The sequence below is a fragment of the Typopeltis vanoorti genome, chromosome 24 (assembly GCF_054136105.1).
Source record: "Typopeltis vanoorti isolate ZY-2024b chromosome 24, IOZ_Tvanoo_1.0, whole genome shotgun sequence".
NCBI classification, from domain to species: domain Eukaryota; kingdom Metazoa; phylum Arthropoda; class Arachnida; order Uropygi; family Thelyphonidae; genus Typopeltis; species Typopeltis vanoorti.
In genome coordinates this window covers 9,006,945-9,023,652 of record NC_143572.1, presented here as the reverse complement: position 1 = coordinate 9,023,652, position 16,708 = coordinate 9,006,945, and the positions used below count along the sequence as shown (strand labels likewise).

Below are 16,708 nucleotides of genomic sequence, written 5' to 3'. Positions count from 1 at the left end.
GGTAGATTGTCTTAGCTCTGAGTAAGAATTCATGTACCGTGTGATATTGCACACTGTACATGAATTCTTACTCAGAGCTAAGATAAATGTTTGTACAAGAATGTTAGTTGAATAGGATCAAGTCAGAAATTTAACTGGTAGTAGATATTGTCTCATACTGTTTATGACTAGGAGTATTTAGGTTATGTCTGGTTAATCATTTTCAGTTTTGTAGGAGAGATTCAGTTTTGTCAAGTGATCTTATTATATGTATATTGTATTAGAGTAATAGTTCCAACTCCTTCTCTCTGACAGGGAAGGAGTTGGAACTGGTTGAGGAAGCCAAGCGCTACCGACTAGACTTAGTCGGGCTTTCTTCAACCAAGAGGAGAGGCTCTGAAACTGTCGACCTGGATAAGGGGTGGAAGCTCTACTACTCTGGTGTGAGCCTGACAATGTCTGCTCAGGCGGGTGTGGGGATACTCACAATCCCCCAGCTGTCAGACTGTGTTGCTGAGTGGATCCCATTGGGGGGTGGTTATGTGTGTTAAGGCTTCAGATGAAAAACCATGATTTGGCTGTGGTGCAAGCCTATGCACCTAATCTGGAGTCAGAATACTCTGCCTTCCTAGAGGAAGTGGATGCTGCTTTTGACAGAGTGGCAGACATGGAATCAGTCATGCTAATGGGCAACTTCAATGCACATGTTGGAACAGATGACCAGACATGGAGGGGTGTGGTTGGGAGGAACAGTGCTCCTGACCTTAACGCAAATGGGTTGAAATTATTGGACTTCTGCTGTACTAACAGCTTGTCCATAATGAATACCTTCTTCCAGCACCGAGAAGTCCATAAGTATACCTGGTACAGGGATACACTAGAACAAAAGTCTCTGATTGACTTCTTTATAGTCTCAGCAGACCTATTTTCCTCAGTGTTGGACGTTCGTGTGAGAAGAGGGGCAGAATTGTCAACTGACCACCACCTTGTTGTATGCACTCTACGGCTTCAGAAACCAGATGCTACCATCAACACTGGTAGGCCTAAGCAGCTATACCGCATGAAATGGGAGACATTGGAAAATGAGGCTGTGAGGAAGAATTTTGCAGATGACATTTCCTCCAGGTTCAAAGAGATTCCCAAGCATACTGCAGATGTTGAGGAGGAATGGAAGCTGTTCAGAACAGCTGTCACTGCCTCTGCACTCTCATGGTGTGGCAGAAAGCGGCTCGGCATGGCAACGGCCAGTGAGAAAAGGACACCTTGTGGAACCAAGAAGTCCAAAAAACTGTCCGGGCAAAAAAGGAGTCCGACCTAACATGGATTAGAGTCAGGTCACCTAAGATGCATTTGCGGTATGCTGAGGCACGAAAAGCTGCTGCTAAGGCAGTAAAGACAGCAAAGCAGAAGGCTTGGGAATCCTTTGGAGAAAGATTAGATTCATCTAATCTTTCTCCAAAGATTAGATATGCAAATGCGAACAAAGTATTCTGGTAGACCATCCGCCGCCTTCGAGGGAGGAAATCGTGCACAGCAAGGGCAATTAAGGGCTCTGATGGTGCACTTTTAACAACCAAGAAGGATATCCTTCACAGATGGAGGGAATACTTTGAGAGCCTTCTTAACCCGGGTGGCCCAGCAGTTGTGGACATCCAAGAGGTGCAGATCGGGGCAATGACTAGTCTCACAGCAGAAGAGGTCCATTTAGCAATAAAATCGCTAAAATCGGGCAAGGCTGCTGGCGATGATGAAATTCGGCCAGAAATGCTAAAAGCCTTAAATCGAGACAGTGTTCTCTGGCTGACTCGAGTGTGTCAGGCTGCTTGGATATCTGGGCGAGCACCAAAGCAATGGCAGACAGGCATAATAATACCAGTCTTTAAGAAGGGAGACCAGAAGGATTGCAGTAACTATCGTGGCATATCTCTGCTCAGCCTGCCTGGGAAAGTGTATGCTAAGTGCTTGGAAAGACGGTGCAAGAGCATAGTTGAGTCAAAGTTCCAGGAAGAACAATGTGGCTTTCGTCCTGGTAAAAGCACAACTGACTAAATCTTCACTTTAAGGCAAGTCTTTGAGAAATCTTGGGAATATGCCAAGAATGTCTACGCATGTTTTGTGGACTTGGAGAAGGCATATGACTGGGTTCCTCGGGATAAGCTTTGGCAAGTAGTACAGGAGTATGGAGTGGATGGTCAACTATTAGCTGCCATCAAGTCCCTGTATGAATGCCCAGAGTTTTGTGTCAGGGTAAACAGCACAAAGTCTGAACCTTTCACAGTCTCTGTTGGCCTCCGCCAAGGGTGTGTTCTGTCACCCCTCCTTTTCATAATATTTATGGACTGGATTGATAGGCACAGCCGAGGCAGTGACTGTGTCAGAATTGGAAAATGTAGCATTGGACGTCTGCTTTTTGAAAGACGACGTAGTTCTGTTTGGCTCTTCCACAGATGACCTCGAGCGGACCCTGGATAGGTTTGTAGGTGTTTTTGCAGACGCCGGAATGAAGATCAGTGTGGCCAAAACTGAAACATTTGTGGTCTCAAGACAACCATCCCAGTGCACTCTAAATGTAAGTGGAGTCCCAATGAGACAGGTAGAGAAGTTTAAATACCTTGGGTCCATATTCACGAATGATGGAAAATGGGACGTAGAGCTAGATACTCGAATTGGGTTAGCAAGCTCGATATTGCGGGAGCTTGGCCGTTCGGTAGTATTGAAGCGGGAGTTAAGCCAGAATGCAAAGCTGGCTGTTTTCAATACAGTCTATGTCCCCATCCTCACCTATGGTCATGAGAGTTGGGTAATGACCGAAAGAATGCAGACACGAATCCAAGTGGCTGAAATGAGGTTCCTTCGAGGGGTTGCGGGGCTGACAAAACTCGACAGAGTCAGAGGCTCTGCAATTCGGGAAACCCTCAATACTCAACCGCTGCTTCTCCGTGTTGAGAGATCAGTTACGCTGGTACGGGCACCTGGTCAGAATGCCACAAGAGAGGCTCCCTCAGCAGGCCCTCTTTGCCAAGCCAGAGGGTGGGAGGCCAAGGACTCGCTGGATAGACTATATCCAAAACCTTGGGTGGACACGTTTGGGAATCCCACCAGAACACCTGAGCTTGGTGGCAGAGGATCGTGATCATTGGAAGTTCCTCTTGCAGCTTTTGCCCCCACAACCCAATTAGGAAGAGTGGGCCTTGAAGATGTATGTATGTATGTATTAGAGTAATAAATAAACCTTTCTTTTTTTTACCTAACAAATTGTCTGATCTGTGAACTCAATGCACCACTCATAAAAATAGAACGAGTGCTAGTTAATTTGAGGGGATAGCTACGACTGCAGTAAGAGTAAAAATATACGAGGTCTTTGTAATTGGGAATTTTAATTGCTTGATTATCGAATAGTGTGTCATTCTGAGTGTTAACTCCCTGACAAGGAAGATTCTCCTGTCTAAGAATTTGGATGGTGCAGCTTTAACAAACAAATTTTTCCATATTCTGATATGGAGTTAATTCCAGATTTGTATCAAAGAAATTTGGCTCTAGCCACGGACAAATTTCTTTGTCTACCAAGTTTTGCACGTGTGAGCAATTTAAGTAGTGGCCACAGAGCGAAAAGGGTGAAAGCAAATGCGAGAAATTATATCAAGTAATAGGGATATTCACTAAAGATAACAATCGTAAGCTTTAACAATAACAAATTAAAAACACACACATAAGGTAAGAATTTAAAGTTAAAGAAATTTAACGATATATATATAGCCTCTCGCAGTCAAGTCATCCCCACCTTCTAGAGGTATAGCCTGTTTCCACAAATCAGGGTCTGGCAAACCTGGCAAGCATTGCCACTATAAAAGTATTCTTCTGTAGTTGGAGGAAATGCCAACTAGACTTCTAGGTGGTAGATGTCTTTCATCACCCAGTGAAATACCACCACCTTCCTTATTAGACCTAAAGTGGCTGCAGCCATGTTTCATCACTAGAGCAGCAAAGGTTCTGGTTTTGGTTTCTGTATCCTCCTCCCCACTCTTCCAACATACAGTGAGAGTGATACCCTCAATAACATACCAATCGCACCGTAGGCAGGCCTAGACCCTCCCCCATTCAAAGGCACAGCAGTAAAATGGTTCTGGAGGTCAGCCATTGGTTAGTACATGGGACCAAACCAGTTTGGTAATTGGTTCGGTCCCTGTGTACTAACGAATCTGGAGGCTTCGCAATCAGCCAGTGTCAAATCTTGGAACCATGTATTTTATCTGTTTGCGACTGGAGAGAACCAAATACTGTATCTGCAGGGGGAACTGTCTAGGTGACATACGGTCAGGAGATCAAGTTTCCTCTGTGTGGGTGGTATGTTTGCAAGTCTGTCACCTCTCACTGCATGCCCCATTATCTCTTCCTCGCTAAATGCAATGAACCACAACTCAATGAAATATGATTTTACTGCAGATCTCAAAAATTCTACCACAAAAACTAGTTAAAAAAAAATCCCCAACTATGGAAAACAACAGAAATCCAACCAAATCCACCAACACCAATTCTTACCCCCCCCCCAAAAAAAAAGTTTCCACATCCACTTCAACATCTTTGGCCTAAACAGCAATAGAAACGATGTGCACCACCATCTACAGGCATCTAAGCCTTAACTATTATTCTAGTTACTATTCCAGAACTACTACTACTATCAGAACCCCAACTGGCAACCTTAATAGACACTCTAAACCTCAACTGCCAAACTACACATTACACAGCTCTTTCTGCCACAAGGGGGGGGGGACACTTGTGCCTTTGTCAGAACCAACATACAATGCCAAATACTGCAAATTCATGAATCTCCATTGTTTGATCTACTTTGGCTCAAAATTCTCTAAGAAATCAATCCACCCTTTTCATATGCTCTCTCTATCGCTCTACAAACTCCGTTAACCACTCTGATCATTTCAACTCTCTTTCTCTAAAGCTCAACTATCTGCAGTCAAAATACCTCAATAGTGAGGTCATCCTTCTTGGAGACTTCAATGTCCCAACTCATATTGGCTTCTCTTCTCCAGTTTCACCAATAAGCAGGCAGGGATGCTGATGTGTTTGCTATCAGCAAATGACCTATCTCAGATCATCCATCTTCCTATCAGAATACTTAACAACCCCTCCAATATGCCAACACACCTGACCTCTTCCTAACAAGCTCCCCCTTCCAGGTATACTGTGGTTGCTGGTTCTCCTCTTGGACCACAACCTCATACAAGTCTCTTTTGCCACAGAACAACCTTCACCTGCCAGTTCACAGTCTTCTGTCCTTTTGAACTATAAGGGTGCCAACTGGGAGGACCTCTATGACTTCTGCTCCTCCTCCTTCCCAGGGTCCAACTATTGCTTCAGTTCTTCTGATCAAAACATCTGCTCAAAACTGAATAACAGAAATCATCCTCACAGGAATGAAGACTTTCATCCCTTATTCCACTCCAAAATTCTCAGCCACCACCCAAGTCTTGCTTCTCAAAAAAGTATGCCAATGTTGTAAAAGAAAAAAAAACCTCTGCTTACCACAAACGTCTGAAGACCAAAATTCCAGCTGCCCACTCTGCAGCTCACAACAGTTGCAAAAGAATCATCACCAAGTTCAAGTCAGACTTTGAAAGGCCCAAATGCAACAAACTCGCTTCCTGCCCAAATGGCAGTCGTTCCTTCTGGTGTCTTGCCAAGGCCACTGAGTGCAACTTCTGCCCACCCATGTTCCCACCACTCTCACATCTTGATGGTACTGTAGTTACCTCACTTAAAGACAAGGCCAACTCACTGGCATCACTATTCTCTCCCAATTCCTGCATTTGACCTGGGCAAAATTCCCTCTACTCCACCAAGAACGGGTCCCTTCATGTCTCCAGTCTTCTGATAAAAAAAGAAATATGAAGACTCCTTAATAATCTGAACACAAACAAGGCATCTAGTCCAGATGATACCCCACCTAATCCGTTAAGAAATTGTGTCCTAGAACTAACATCCTGTATCACCTCTTCAATCTATCCTACAACATGGAAATGGGTACACATCCAGCACATCCCAAAGAAAGGTGATAAAAGCCAACCAACAAGCTATCGTCCAATTGCTCTCTCACTTCTGTTCTCTCTAAAATTATGAACAAGGTCATCAACAACCAACTCTTGAACCACTTAGAGACAACTGATCAGTGACCAGCAATAGGGATTCCATCACTTGCAATATACAGCTGATCTTGCTTTCAACACCCACCTCTGGACTCAGGTCATGGAGAAACTCACGTGGTTGCCCTCGACATTTCAAGAACATTTGATTGGGTTTGGCACAAGGGTCTACTTAACAAACTACCATCCTATCTGCAATTGGATCACCAACTTTCTCACTACGCATCGTGATGTGGAAGGTTTCCTTTCTCAATTTTCCCCACCAATGCAGGAGTAGTACCACAGGGTTCTGTTCTTTCACCCATTCTTTTCCTTCTGTACATAAATGACCTGCTGTCACAGACTTCTCCAATTCTATCCATAGCTTTACCAATGACAATACACACCATTCCTCTTTTTCATTCGACAAACCTTGTAGTGATCATGTATTAGAGTCCTCAAGGTCTACCACAACCAGGGACCTGAACTCAGATCACTTAGCTACCGTATATGTTGGCGTATAAGACAACTCTCAAATACTACAGAAAACTCCTCGAAATCATGGGTCGTCTTATACAGCGAGTATAAAAAGAGAAGCTTAATTTCTTGGATGAACATTTGGATAGTTACAATACATCATTATATAAGAAAATAGACAGTGTTTATAAACAAATCAGATTAATTTTTTGTTACATAAATTTATTTAAAATATTACAATAGATGCAAGTCTTAAAAAACAAATAATAATTATTAACCTCAATTTTCATGTTAATTTTCTTCATCATCTGTTGAAAACAGTTCTTCAGATTCATTGTTTAAATGATCATCATATAGATCCCAGTTCGAATCTGGTGAATTGATTTCATTTTCATCGTCATCAGTGTCCCACAACAGATCATCTTCCATACCATCCATAAGATTAGAGATACCACATTTTTTAAATGATTTTATTAGTCTCTACTTTTACTTTATTCCATGCTTTGATCACAAAATTGCACAACATATCAAGCGATGCAGAGTGCATAGATCTACCATTTGTAAATGATTTTTCACCAGTCAACATCCAATTATTCTGCTCTTCTCGCATGTGATCTTTAAATGGTTTGTTCAAGCAACGTCTAGTGGTTGCAACAAAGAATTAAACCACCTGGTATAACAGCAATTTTTGTGTTATTTTTTTTCTAGAAGACTTTCAGTATTCTCAGTTAAATGACTACGAAACATATCCCATACTAATAAACTGCATTTCTTCATTATATGGCCTGGTCGTGTGTTCCACACATTATTTATCCATAATTTCACACCATTTTTGTCCATCCATCCTTTTTTGTGAAAATGTACAAAAACACCTGAAGGTTTTTGTATATTTGTAAATTGGGGGGGGGGGGGGGGTCGTCTTATACCACCGACATAAGCTTAAAACCTAAAAATAGCTTAAAATTTAGGCCTCATCTTATATGCCGATCGTCCTACATGCTGACATATACGGCATATCCCAGTAGGGCAAGGACAACCTTGTAAACTTCAATGCCACCAAAACTCAGTTCTGTCTGATCTCTCACAAGAAAGAGCTCATATTCCTCCCCTCCCCCCCCACCTTCAGTAACACTAAGATATCAAAATGCTATCAAATTTCTATTCTTGGACTGACCTGCACCTCCAATCTTTCCTGGTGCAATCACATTTCAATTATAGCTTCTGCAGCCACAAAAAAAACTTCATGTACTTTTTCACACAAGACACTACTTCACACTTTCATGGCTGCTAACTCTATACAAAGCTGAAATCTGGCCAGCCATGGAATATTGCTCCCATATTTCAGGTGGTGCATCAAAATCTCCTCTAAGACACTGCTCGATTCTATCTAGAAGTAGGCAGTCCGGCTAATTAATGATCTCCCGCTAACATATCCACTTCAATCCCTCTCTCATAGACGTTCAGTTTCTGCCTTATGCCTCTTCTACAGATACTTTCATGGACAGTGCTCTGCTGAACTGGCCACTATTATTCTTCCACTCTTCTCCAAAATCATTAAAACAAGAGCCACTGCCAACCAACATCCTTTTACAATCCATCATGAAACTCAACAAACCAACTTCACTGCCTCCTCTTTCATTCCATCTACTTCTGTCCTTTGGAAGTCTCCTCCACTCTGCCTATCACAGAGATTACAACCCTCAGCTGTTCAAGCAAAATGTGAACAGATTCCTCCTTTCTTCTATTCCTCTTGCCCACACATGGCACTAATGTGCTATAGGTCTTGTGGCCTTTCGTGTGTGAGGATCATATATATATATATATATATTGAAAGGGTGTAGTGTATAATAATTTTAATAGTTCTATAATAAATATTTAATTTACTCACATTTATCAATGTTTGCTGCGACTTCTGAAATCTTTCTCCTGGAGGGGTAGTAAAAAAGTTAAGCACTACTGATCTACTATGTGTTTCTCATAAAATGATTCTATCATATTCATTCCTACCATACCTACCTAGCCCGTGCATTTTTTTGTTGTTCAAGATTAATGCATTTGTTCGTTTCACTACACATCTGTCAATTCTAAAGAGACTGATTAAAAATTTAGGTGCAAGCTATAAAATGCTCCATTTACACCATTTAGCTATAGTATTTTGCAGCTTCTTTATGTGGTATTTCAATAATGTTGAACAATTTCTATAGTCAACTCTCACTAGAGCAATCTTGTAGGGGCAACAAGAGCAGTTTGCTATAGTGAATTTATTTAGTACAAGTTTGCTGTACCTGTACAGCAAACTTGTACTAAATAAATTCACTATAGCAAATGGAGCACTGGTGGGAGATTTTCAGTGGTTGGTTATAGTGAGCAAATTTGTTATAACATTGTTTCTACAGTGAGAACTGGCTGTAATATAATATGAAATTAAGAGATTGTGTGTTCCCTGGCTTTCATACATATACATCTATTTCTGTACATTTTGCATCAATAACACAGATGGAAGGATATATTTATTTTATTTTCATTTGCATAATTTTTTTTTTTTTAATTTCTAGAAATGGTAATGCTGAACTCTACTGAAAAATAGGATGCTTCTCTGAATCAATCTGACAGAGATGGCACTGCAACTTTTTGCTCTTTAGTTTATATATAATACAGTTCATGTATTCTTATATTTAGAGGTACCTGTGGCATAGTATAATTATTAAAAGAACACATAAGACCACAGTAATAACTTTTTAATTTATAAGGTACAGATATTTCATACTGAAAATAATAGTACATCTTTAGTGTCATACAAACAGTTAATAGTTGATCCACTGAATGTTCATTACTTGTATTCCATTCCTATAACTGTTTGTGTGACACTGAAGATGTACTATTAGTTTTAGTATGAAATATCTGTACCTTATTAATTAAAAGTTTTTAAAAATATTTCAGAACTGAAGGGTGTAAAAGTCGGAGGTAGGAACTTCAACAACTTCAGGTATGCAGATGACACAGTTCTTATAGCTGAATCTGAAGATGATCATCAAAACTTAATCACAGAAATTTACAACAGAAGCTTAGACATGGGACTAATTATTAACCTAAAGAAAACAAAGTGCATGATTATATCAAAAGAACCAATAAATAAGAAACTGAACATAACTGTTAACAAAAAGAAAATTTAACAGGTTCAGTCTTTTATATATTTGGGACAAATGTTTACAGACAGAGGAAATTCCCTTAAAGAAATAAAAAGAAGAATAGAGATAGCAAGAAAAGCCTTTACTGATATGAAAACTGTTCAACATCCAGAGACATTAATATAGACACAAGAAAAAGATTAATAAAATGCTATATCTGGTCAAGCCTTCTCTACAACAGTGAAACTTGGACTCTAAATAAAGAAGCAGAGAAAAAATTAGAAGCTTTCGAAATGTGGACCATCAGAAGAATGCTGAAAATACCATGAACAGAGAAAATGAAAAATGAAGATGTTTTAAAGAAAGCAAAAATGAAAAGAACATTAATGAAAATAATTAAAGAGCAAAAACTTAAATATTTTGGACATCTAACCAGACAAGAAGGCATTCAGAAATTAATATTAGAAGGGAAATTGGATGAAAAAAGAGGGAGAGGTAGACCCAGGAGAATGTGGTTCGAAGACATTAAGGACTGGACTGGATTGGATTGAATTACCAAAAATGTTCCAGAGCAGCAAAAGAAAGAAAAAGGTTCCGTGACATGGTTGCCAACCTCCTTCTAGGAGATGACACTTGAAGAAGAAGATCAATTAAAAAGTTATCACTGTGGTCTTACGTGTTCTTTTAACAGTTCATGTAGTAAAGGTGGGTTTAGTCAGTAATGAGAGAATCTGATTCGGTTTCTAAAGATGTAGTCCAATATTACTTATTTAAAATTGGACTTGAAGTATACACTGCATGTACAATAATCTACTTGCCATTATTATTTGTTCTTATCTTCAAAATTTTCATCTTTATCTTTTCCCACATGGTTTACCCTGGATGATTATTTTTTCCAGGCAGTTGCCTTCCCTTCTACATATGTGTCCAAAATATTGCAGTATTCTCTTTTCAATTATGTTTATCAGTTTTCTCTGGATATTCAGTTCTTCTAGGATACTTTTGTTTGCTTGCTTTTCTGTCCAAGACACTCTTAACAATCTTCTCCAGCACCAGAGCTCAAACACCTCAATTCTTCTTCTGTCATCTTTTGTCACTGTGCAAGACTCAGACACATAGAGAAAGATCGAAAAAAAACTAAGGTTTCTACAAGCTTAATTTTCGTCTTTTTGGAAATGTGCCTGTCTTTCCAGATCTTAATTAAACCAGTCATCGCTTTCTTAGCTAGCGTTATTCTTCTTCTTATCTCTTTTTTTTACATCCATCTTTTTTTTGTTATTATCACTCCAAGGTAGTTGAAATGGTTGACAATTCCAATTCCTTCTATATCAATCTCTTCTGTGTTGTTTAAAATCATTATTTTGGCTTTACCTTGATTTATTCATAAACTGTGGCTTAAGCTTTCCCCTTCTAATTGATTTAGGATGGATTTTAATTCCTGTTTGCTTGTCACTGTATCATCTGCATATCGTAGGTTAGTGATTGTTTGGCCACTTAATTTAATGCCTCCATTCCACTTTCTAGAGATCTTTTCATTATAGTTTCACTGTAAAGGTTGAATAGTAATGGTGAGCATATGCATCCTTGTCTTGATAATTTTTCAAATTGGAATGCAGGGGACAACGAGTTTTCAATTCTTACTGTTGCTTAATTTCCTTGATATAAATTCTTTATGAGGGTTATTACATGGTTTGGTATTCCTGATTCTTGCATGATATCCCACCTCATGCAGTCAAAGGCCTTGGAGTAATCTATAAAGCATAGATAAAGGCTTAAGTTGAATTCCCTTGCTTTTTCGATTATTTATCTGATGTTAGATATATGATCTCTAGTTCCTCAACCTTTTCTGAATCCTGCATATTCTTCAGAAATCTGATGGTCTATAGATCTTTGTAATTAATCTCTCCTTAATAATGTGTAGTAAAATCTTGCTGGTATGTGAGATAAGGGCAATGGTGCGGTAGTTTTCACAGCTGTTGTGAATGCCTTTATTTTTTGTAAATTGGGATAATGGTGGAACTAGTCCAGTCATTCAGCCATCTTCCAGTCTTCTAGATTTTGTTGCATAAATCATGTATCAAGCTGACTACATTATCTCTAAGGTTTTTGTTTTTCCTTAATTTTTTGATTGCTTGTCCTACTTCACTTTTGAGGATCTCTGGTTCTGTTTCCATGTTTTCCACAGCTCCTTTGTCTTCTTGTTGAATAGTTGGGGTCCTTGTAAAGCTCGGCAATACTCTTTCCATCTTGTGGCTATGTCATTAGTGTCATTTAAGATCTTGCCATTTTCCTCTGCAATTATATTAAGTTTTGGTTTGAATTTTTTGGCTATATCCTTAACCTTATCATATAATAAAACTTAAATATCATTAACCACCTTACCGGCCATTAAAGGTCAAATACGCACCCTCAAAAGCTTCGTATCATAAATTTCAATGTAATATCAATGGTATTACAATTTTAATATGCACTTCGCATTCATGGAAATGTGGACGTATATATACGTCCTGGCCAGTAGCGTGGTTAATGAAAGTTACAATCAGTATATATAATACTGTAAAAAACTAACATAATAAGAAAATTATGATTATGGAAGAATTTTACAAACTCATTCATGAAATATAAACCATCTCTCCCCACCCTTTTTTCTTAACAAAATAATACCTAATAGTCATTACTGAGCATTCTGTTCAGTAATGAAACACTTATGAAGTATGTATTTTTACAATGAAACTTTAAGATAGCCATTGAATTAATAATTTAACTAGCTCTAACTGATTAGCATTTACAAATTAACAAAAAATGGCCCACTTTAAAGTGTGCATTTAATTACCTAGTTTGGTACACTTACTCTTGATAGATGTTGATCCCCCTTGTCTATCCCGTAACCTAGTAAGACTGTCTGAAGTAGCTGTTGCTAACCTGGTTTTTCTGCAATTCAAAACAATGCAATGTTTATATTATACAAGTCTATTTAAATGAAGGGTTTCTGATAAAAGTCAAAACAAAAATTAAATTTTATGTCTTCTTATATATCCTAAAAGAAAAAGAACAAATATTACAATTTGATGAAATATGGGGGGGGGGGGGTTTCCAAGGGTTTTAAGATATGTTCTTTCTTGTGGTTATATCAGTTGCTTTAATATCATTTTTGTTCTAGGTGTTTATCAAAACCTTCCAGTTCCCTCCCCTCGTAATTCTCCATGGCATTTTCAGTTTTATTAGCAATAGGCGATTACAATATTTAATATTTAAGATACCTATCTAAGCATGCAATACCTAACACATTATAAAAACAGAAAAGTACAATTATGAGAGTGGGTGGGCGAAGGATTTTTTTATTTTTATTGTTATTGATTTTATAGATTTTTTGCTATTATTTATTTATTTTATTTTATTTTTTTACTAGATCTAGAAACACACTGCTCTACAGACCAAACATGAAACTCTTTCAAGCTCCTGAAACTTCAGGCCTCCAATAAGCATGACGGAGGTCTAACACCGGACGAAGAAATTCATCTCCCACCAACATTCACAAATATCCATGCCCATGGCAGGATTCAAACCTGCGACCTGTTGGTTGGAAGGCAGATATGCTAACCACTCAGCCAACCAGGCTGACAATCAATCTGTTTATATGCTTCCAATTTTCTTATGACTTATGGTGATGGGGCTCAATTTGTTGCATTTAATGTATGGTTACTGCTTCAAACTTTATTATATAGGGACAACATTTTGCATCGTTGACAATATTTCTTCCAAAGAGTTTATCACTTTTATTTAATTAAAAATAAACTTATGATAAAAACAAATGATATATTAAGCCACAGATACTCATTATTTTAATCTTGGGACCCACATTGTCAAATGCCTCATCACAGGAAGTCTGCTTTAAAAGTAACACTTTAAATTCATTTGGTCTCCTATTTCTTGTTTCAGATAAGGAAGCTCAACAATCAAGCATTCCATGTATCCACAATTCATACAGCAAAAGAAGAACTTATTCCTCACCGCCTTGATTATCACTTATAAAATGTTAAGGGATCAGTCTTTATTCTTATCTCTAACAACCAGTCTCTGGAAACTTATTATGTACGTAATTATCTGTACATGCCCATCAACAATTTATATATTTCAACAACAACTCATTTTTCTTCCTATCTATATTTGGTCGATTTAATCTTGCAGATTACATTCCACAATCTGATGTTCTGCAACTTGTTACACTCTTTTGTTATTTATCTTAATATACTTTCATTCTTTCATTTAAATGTATGCAGAAATCACAGTCAAGGGGGAAATGACCATTTTACCATTGATAACCTGATTTTTAAAAGCGCCACCTCCTTCAAATATCTTGGAACATTGATTACTCAAGATAATAAATTGGTACAGAAATAAAAGCTAGAATACATGCCCCCAATAGATCATATCATTCGCTACATCAGTTATCTTCTAAAATTCTATCAAGCAGAGTTAAAACAGAAATATACAAGACAACCTGGAGCATAACAGACCAAGATGCAAAAGCATTGCAGATCTTTGAAAATAAAATCCTCAGAAAAGTCTATGGACCTGTAAGAGATAACACAACAGGAGAATGGAGAAGAAGACAACCAAAAACTATATGAACTCTATAGATACCCACTTCTGGTTAATGGGATGTGAGCAAGCAGAGTGAGATGGCTTGGACATGTGGAAAGAATAGGTGAGGAGAGAATGGCTAAACAAGTATTCAAGATAAAGTTTGATGGAAAGTGACCCAGAGATAGAGTTTAGAATTGGAAGGAAAAAGCTCAAGACAGAAAGGAATGGAAGAAGCTGATGCATGCAGCTAAGAACCTTAACAGTTCGACTAGCTAAAGAAGAAGAGGAAGAAGATACTTTTATCTCACTCTTAAAATTCAGCTGACCAGATGCATCAAAAAATAGATTAGATGCAGTCTGATTAACATCTTATGCAATGGAACCACACAAATAAATATGCTAGTCATCACCGCAGCAGTCCTTGGAATGTCATACATCTATCAATGCATTTTCTCTTTCAATTCTGATGGCAAAAGTAAGCATTCTTTCCCCATTAGAACGCTAACATTTATAGAAGGAGGAAGAAGACTTGACTATTACATTTAATGTTGGCATGTCCAAATATATTGGCAGCAGATGTTTCTGTCATTCTATGCTTAAGCATATGTAGGATATATTATACAAAGGAAGAAGAAATATCAATAATTCTTAAGCAAGTAACAGAAGTCAAACATTTGCATTACAAAATGAGAACTTGACTCCTGTAGTGCACAAATGACAGAAATATGCCATGAAAGTTGATGAGTTAACTGACTTATGCAATTATACAAATCAATAAGGACTATTCGAGAAAAAATGAAAGAGCTGAAAACAAGAAACCAAACCTTGGGAGCTTAAAAGGTAATCAGAATATACAGAGCGATAACAGCCTATATTCAGATTATAAGGCAGCAATCAGAAGATAGTCTGATGTCAAATTAGATGTAAGATCTCAGCTCTTTAGTTTATGCAGATGCTATACACACATAAAAAGAAGAAGAAAAATTCAGTACAAGTTGTCAGGATTCCTTAACTAAATTGAATAACTACTGTAATAAATTCAGCATGAAAATCAGAAAATGCATATTTCTGCCTATGAAAATAGGCAGAAATATGGAAGATATTCCATAATCATTTAGGCAGAATTTTTAAAAAAGATGGCCTATTAAATATGGAAAAAGAATAAGCAAGTATGGCAGGCAGTCAGGTGGAAAAAATAATATAGAATAAGAGAGAATTTAGCCCACACTAAACTAGCAGTGCACAAGACAAGGTTCAACCTATTTTAACGTATGGATCTGAGAACTGGGCTAGAAATAAAAGTTGATCAAAGACTAAAGACCAGATATCAGTTCTGAGAAAATTAGCAGAGTAAATGGAAGGCATTTAATGATAGAATCATTAAAAAACTGAAGATAGCAGGAAGGCATGTGACATTGTTAACATTAAAGAATACAGGAGCAAAGCTAATCTAAGGTGGTTGAGTCACATAATTAGAATGGAAAGGTTAGCAAAACAAATGATTGATGCTGGGGGAGGGGGGGGGGGCTCATGACATGCCTTAGAAGAAGTGAAATACAAGATATGACAATACAAGAATCCTAACAAATAGAATAATTTAGAAGAAAATTGTCAACAAGAAGTTAAGCATAATGTAATTTTTCAAGTATCTCACAATTCTGTATACTGCTTGAGGGGATATCAGCAATCTAATGGTGACAAAATAATTCAGAACTTCACAGCTAGGTAACAGCAAATAAAAGTCTGCACCATGAAGTCAAAGCTTCTTGTTTCACAGAAAGGAAAAATAAACTCAGTAAACAAATAATGCAGAAATTTGCACTATGATATGAGATGGGTCTGATAGCAGCATTCAGTATATGCAACAATATACTAATTAATCTGTGCAGTTTGTGAAAACTTCATTATATGTTGACTTATGTATAGAGAGACATTATGAATTCTCTGATGCTTTTTTTTTATATAAATAACTGAAAACAAATAGTGATTGTAGCTAATTACTATGTTGCATTGTAATTCATAAAAATGAATTCTTTGCCTACAGCATCACAGAACAATCGAATGTGTTGTTGAAGAACTTCAGTACAATATTGTTCACCAGTCAGTCCTTTTTTTCCAGCACTTGTAGCTCAGTGCATCCATTAAGCATAATGCCTCCCCATATCATGATCCCAGCACCTCTGAATCTATCGCTTTCAAGAACATTCTCGCAATGGTAAGAAGTACCGTTTTCATGCCAGATCAAGTGTTGTCTAGAATTGGAGGAAGTATTAAAACAACTCTCATCTGCAAAGAGCACATTAGCCCATTGGTGTCTTGTCCAATTTTTATGGATACAATACCACTGAAAACATGCACTACAATGAACTGTAGATAAAGGAATACAGACTACAGGCTTTAAGA

The 16,708-nt window shown here is 37.9% G+C and overlaps 1 protein-coding gene across 2 annotated transcripts in view; it reads right to left on the bottom strand.

Moving 5' to 3' along the window:
- The window catches only part of LOC150092916 (SH2B adapter protein 2-like), a 217,258-nt gene that overhangs the window by 92,212 nt on the left and 108,338 nt on the right, over positions 1 to 16,708 (bottom strand). For both annotated transcript variants that reach the window (XM_090414172.1, XM_090414173.1), the window contains exon 4: positions 12,570 to 12,649. In XM_090414172.1, coding sequence (XP_090270298.1) covers positions 12,570 to 12,649 — 80 coding nt within the window. The remainder of the gene's footprint in view (positions 1 to 12,569; positions 12,650 to 16,708) is intronic.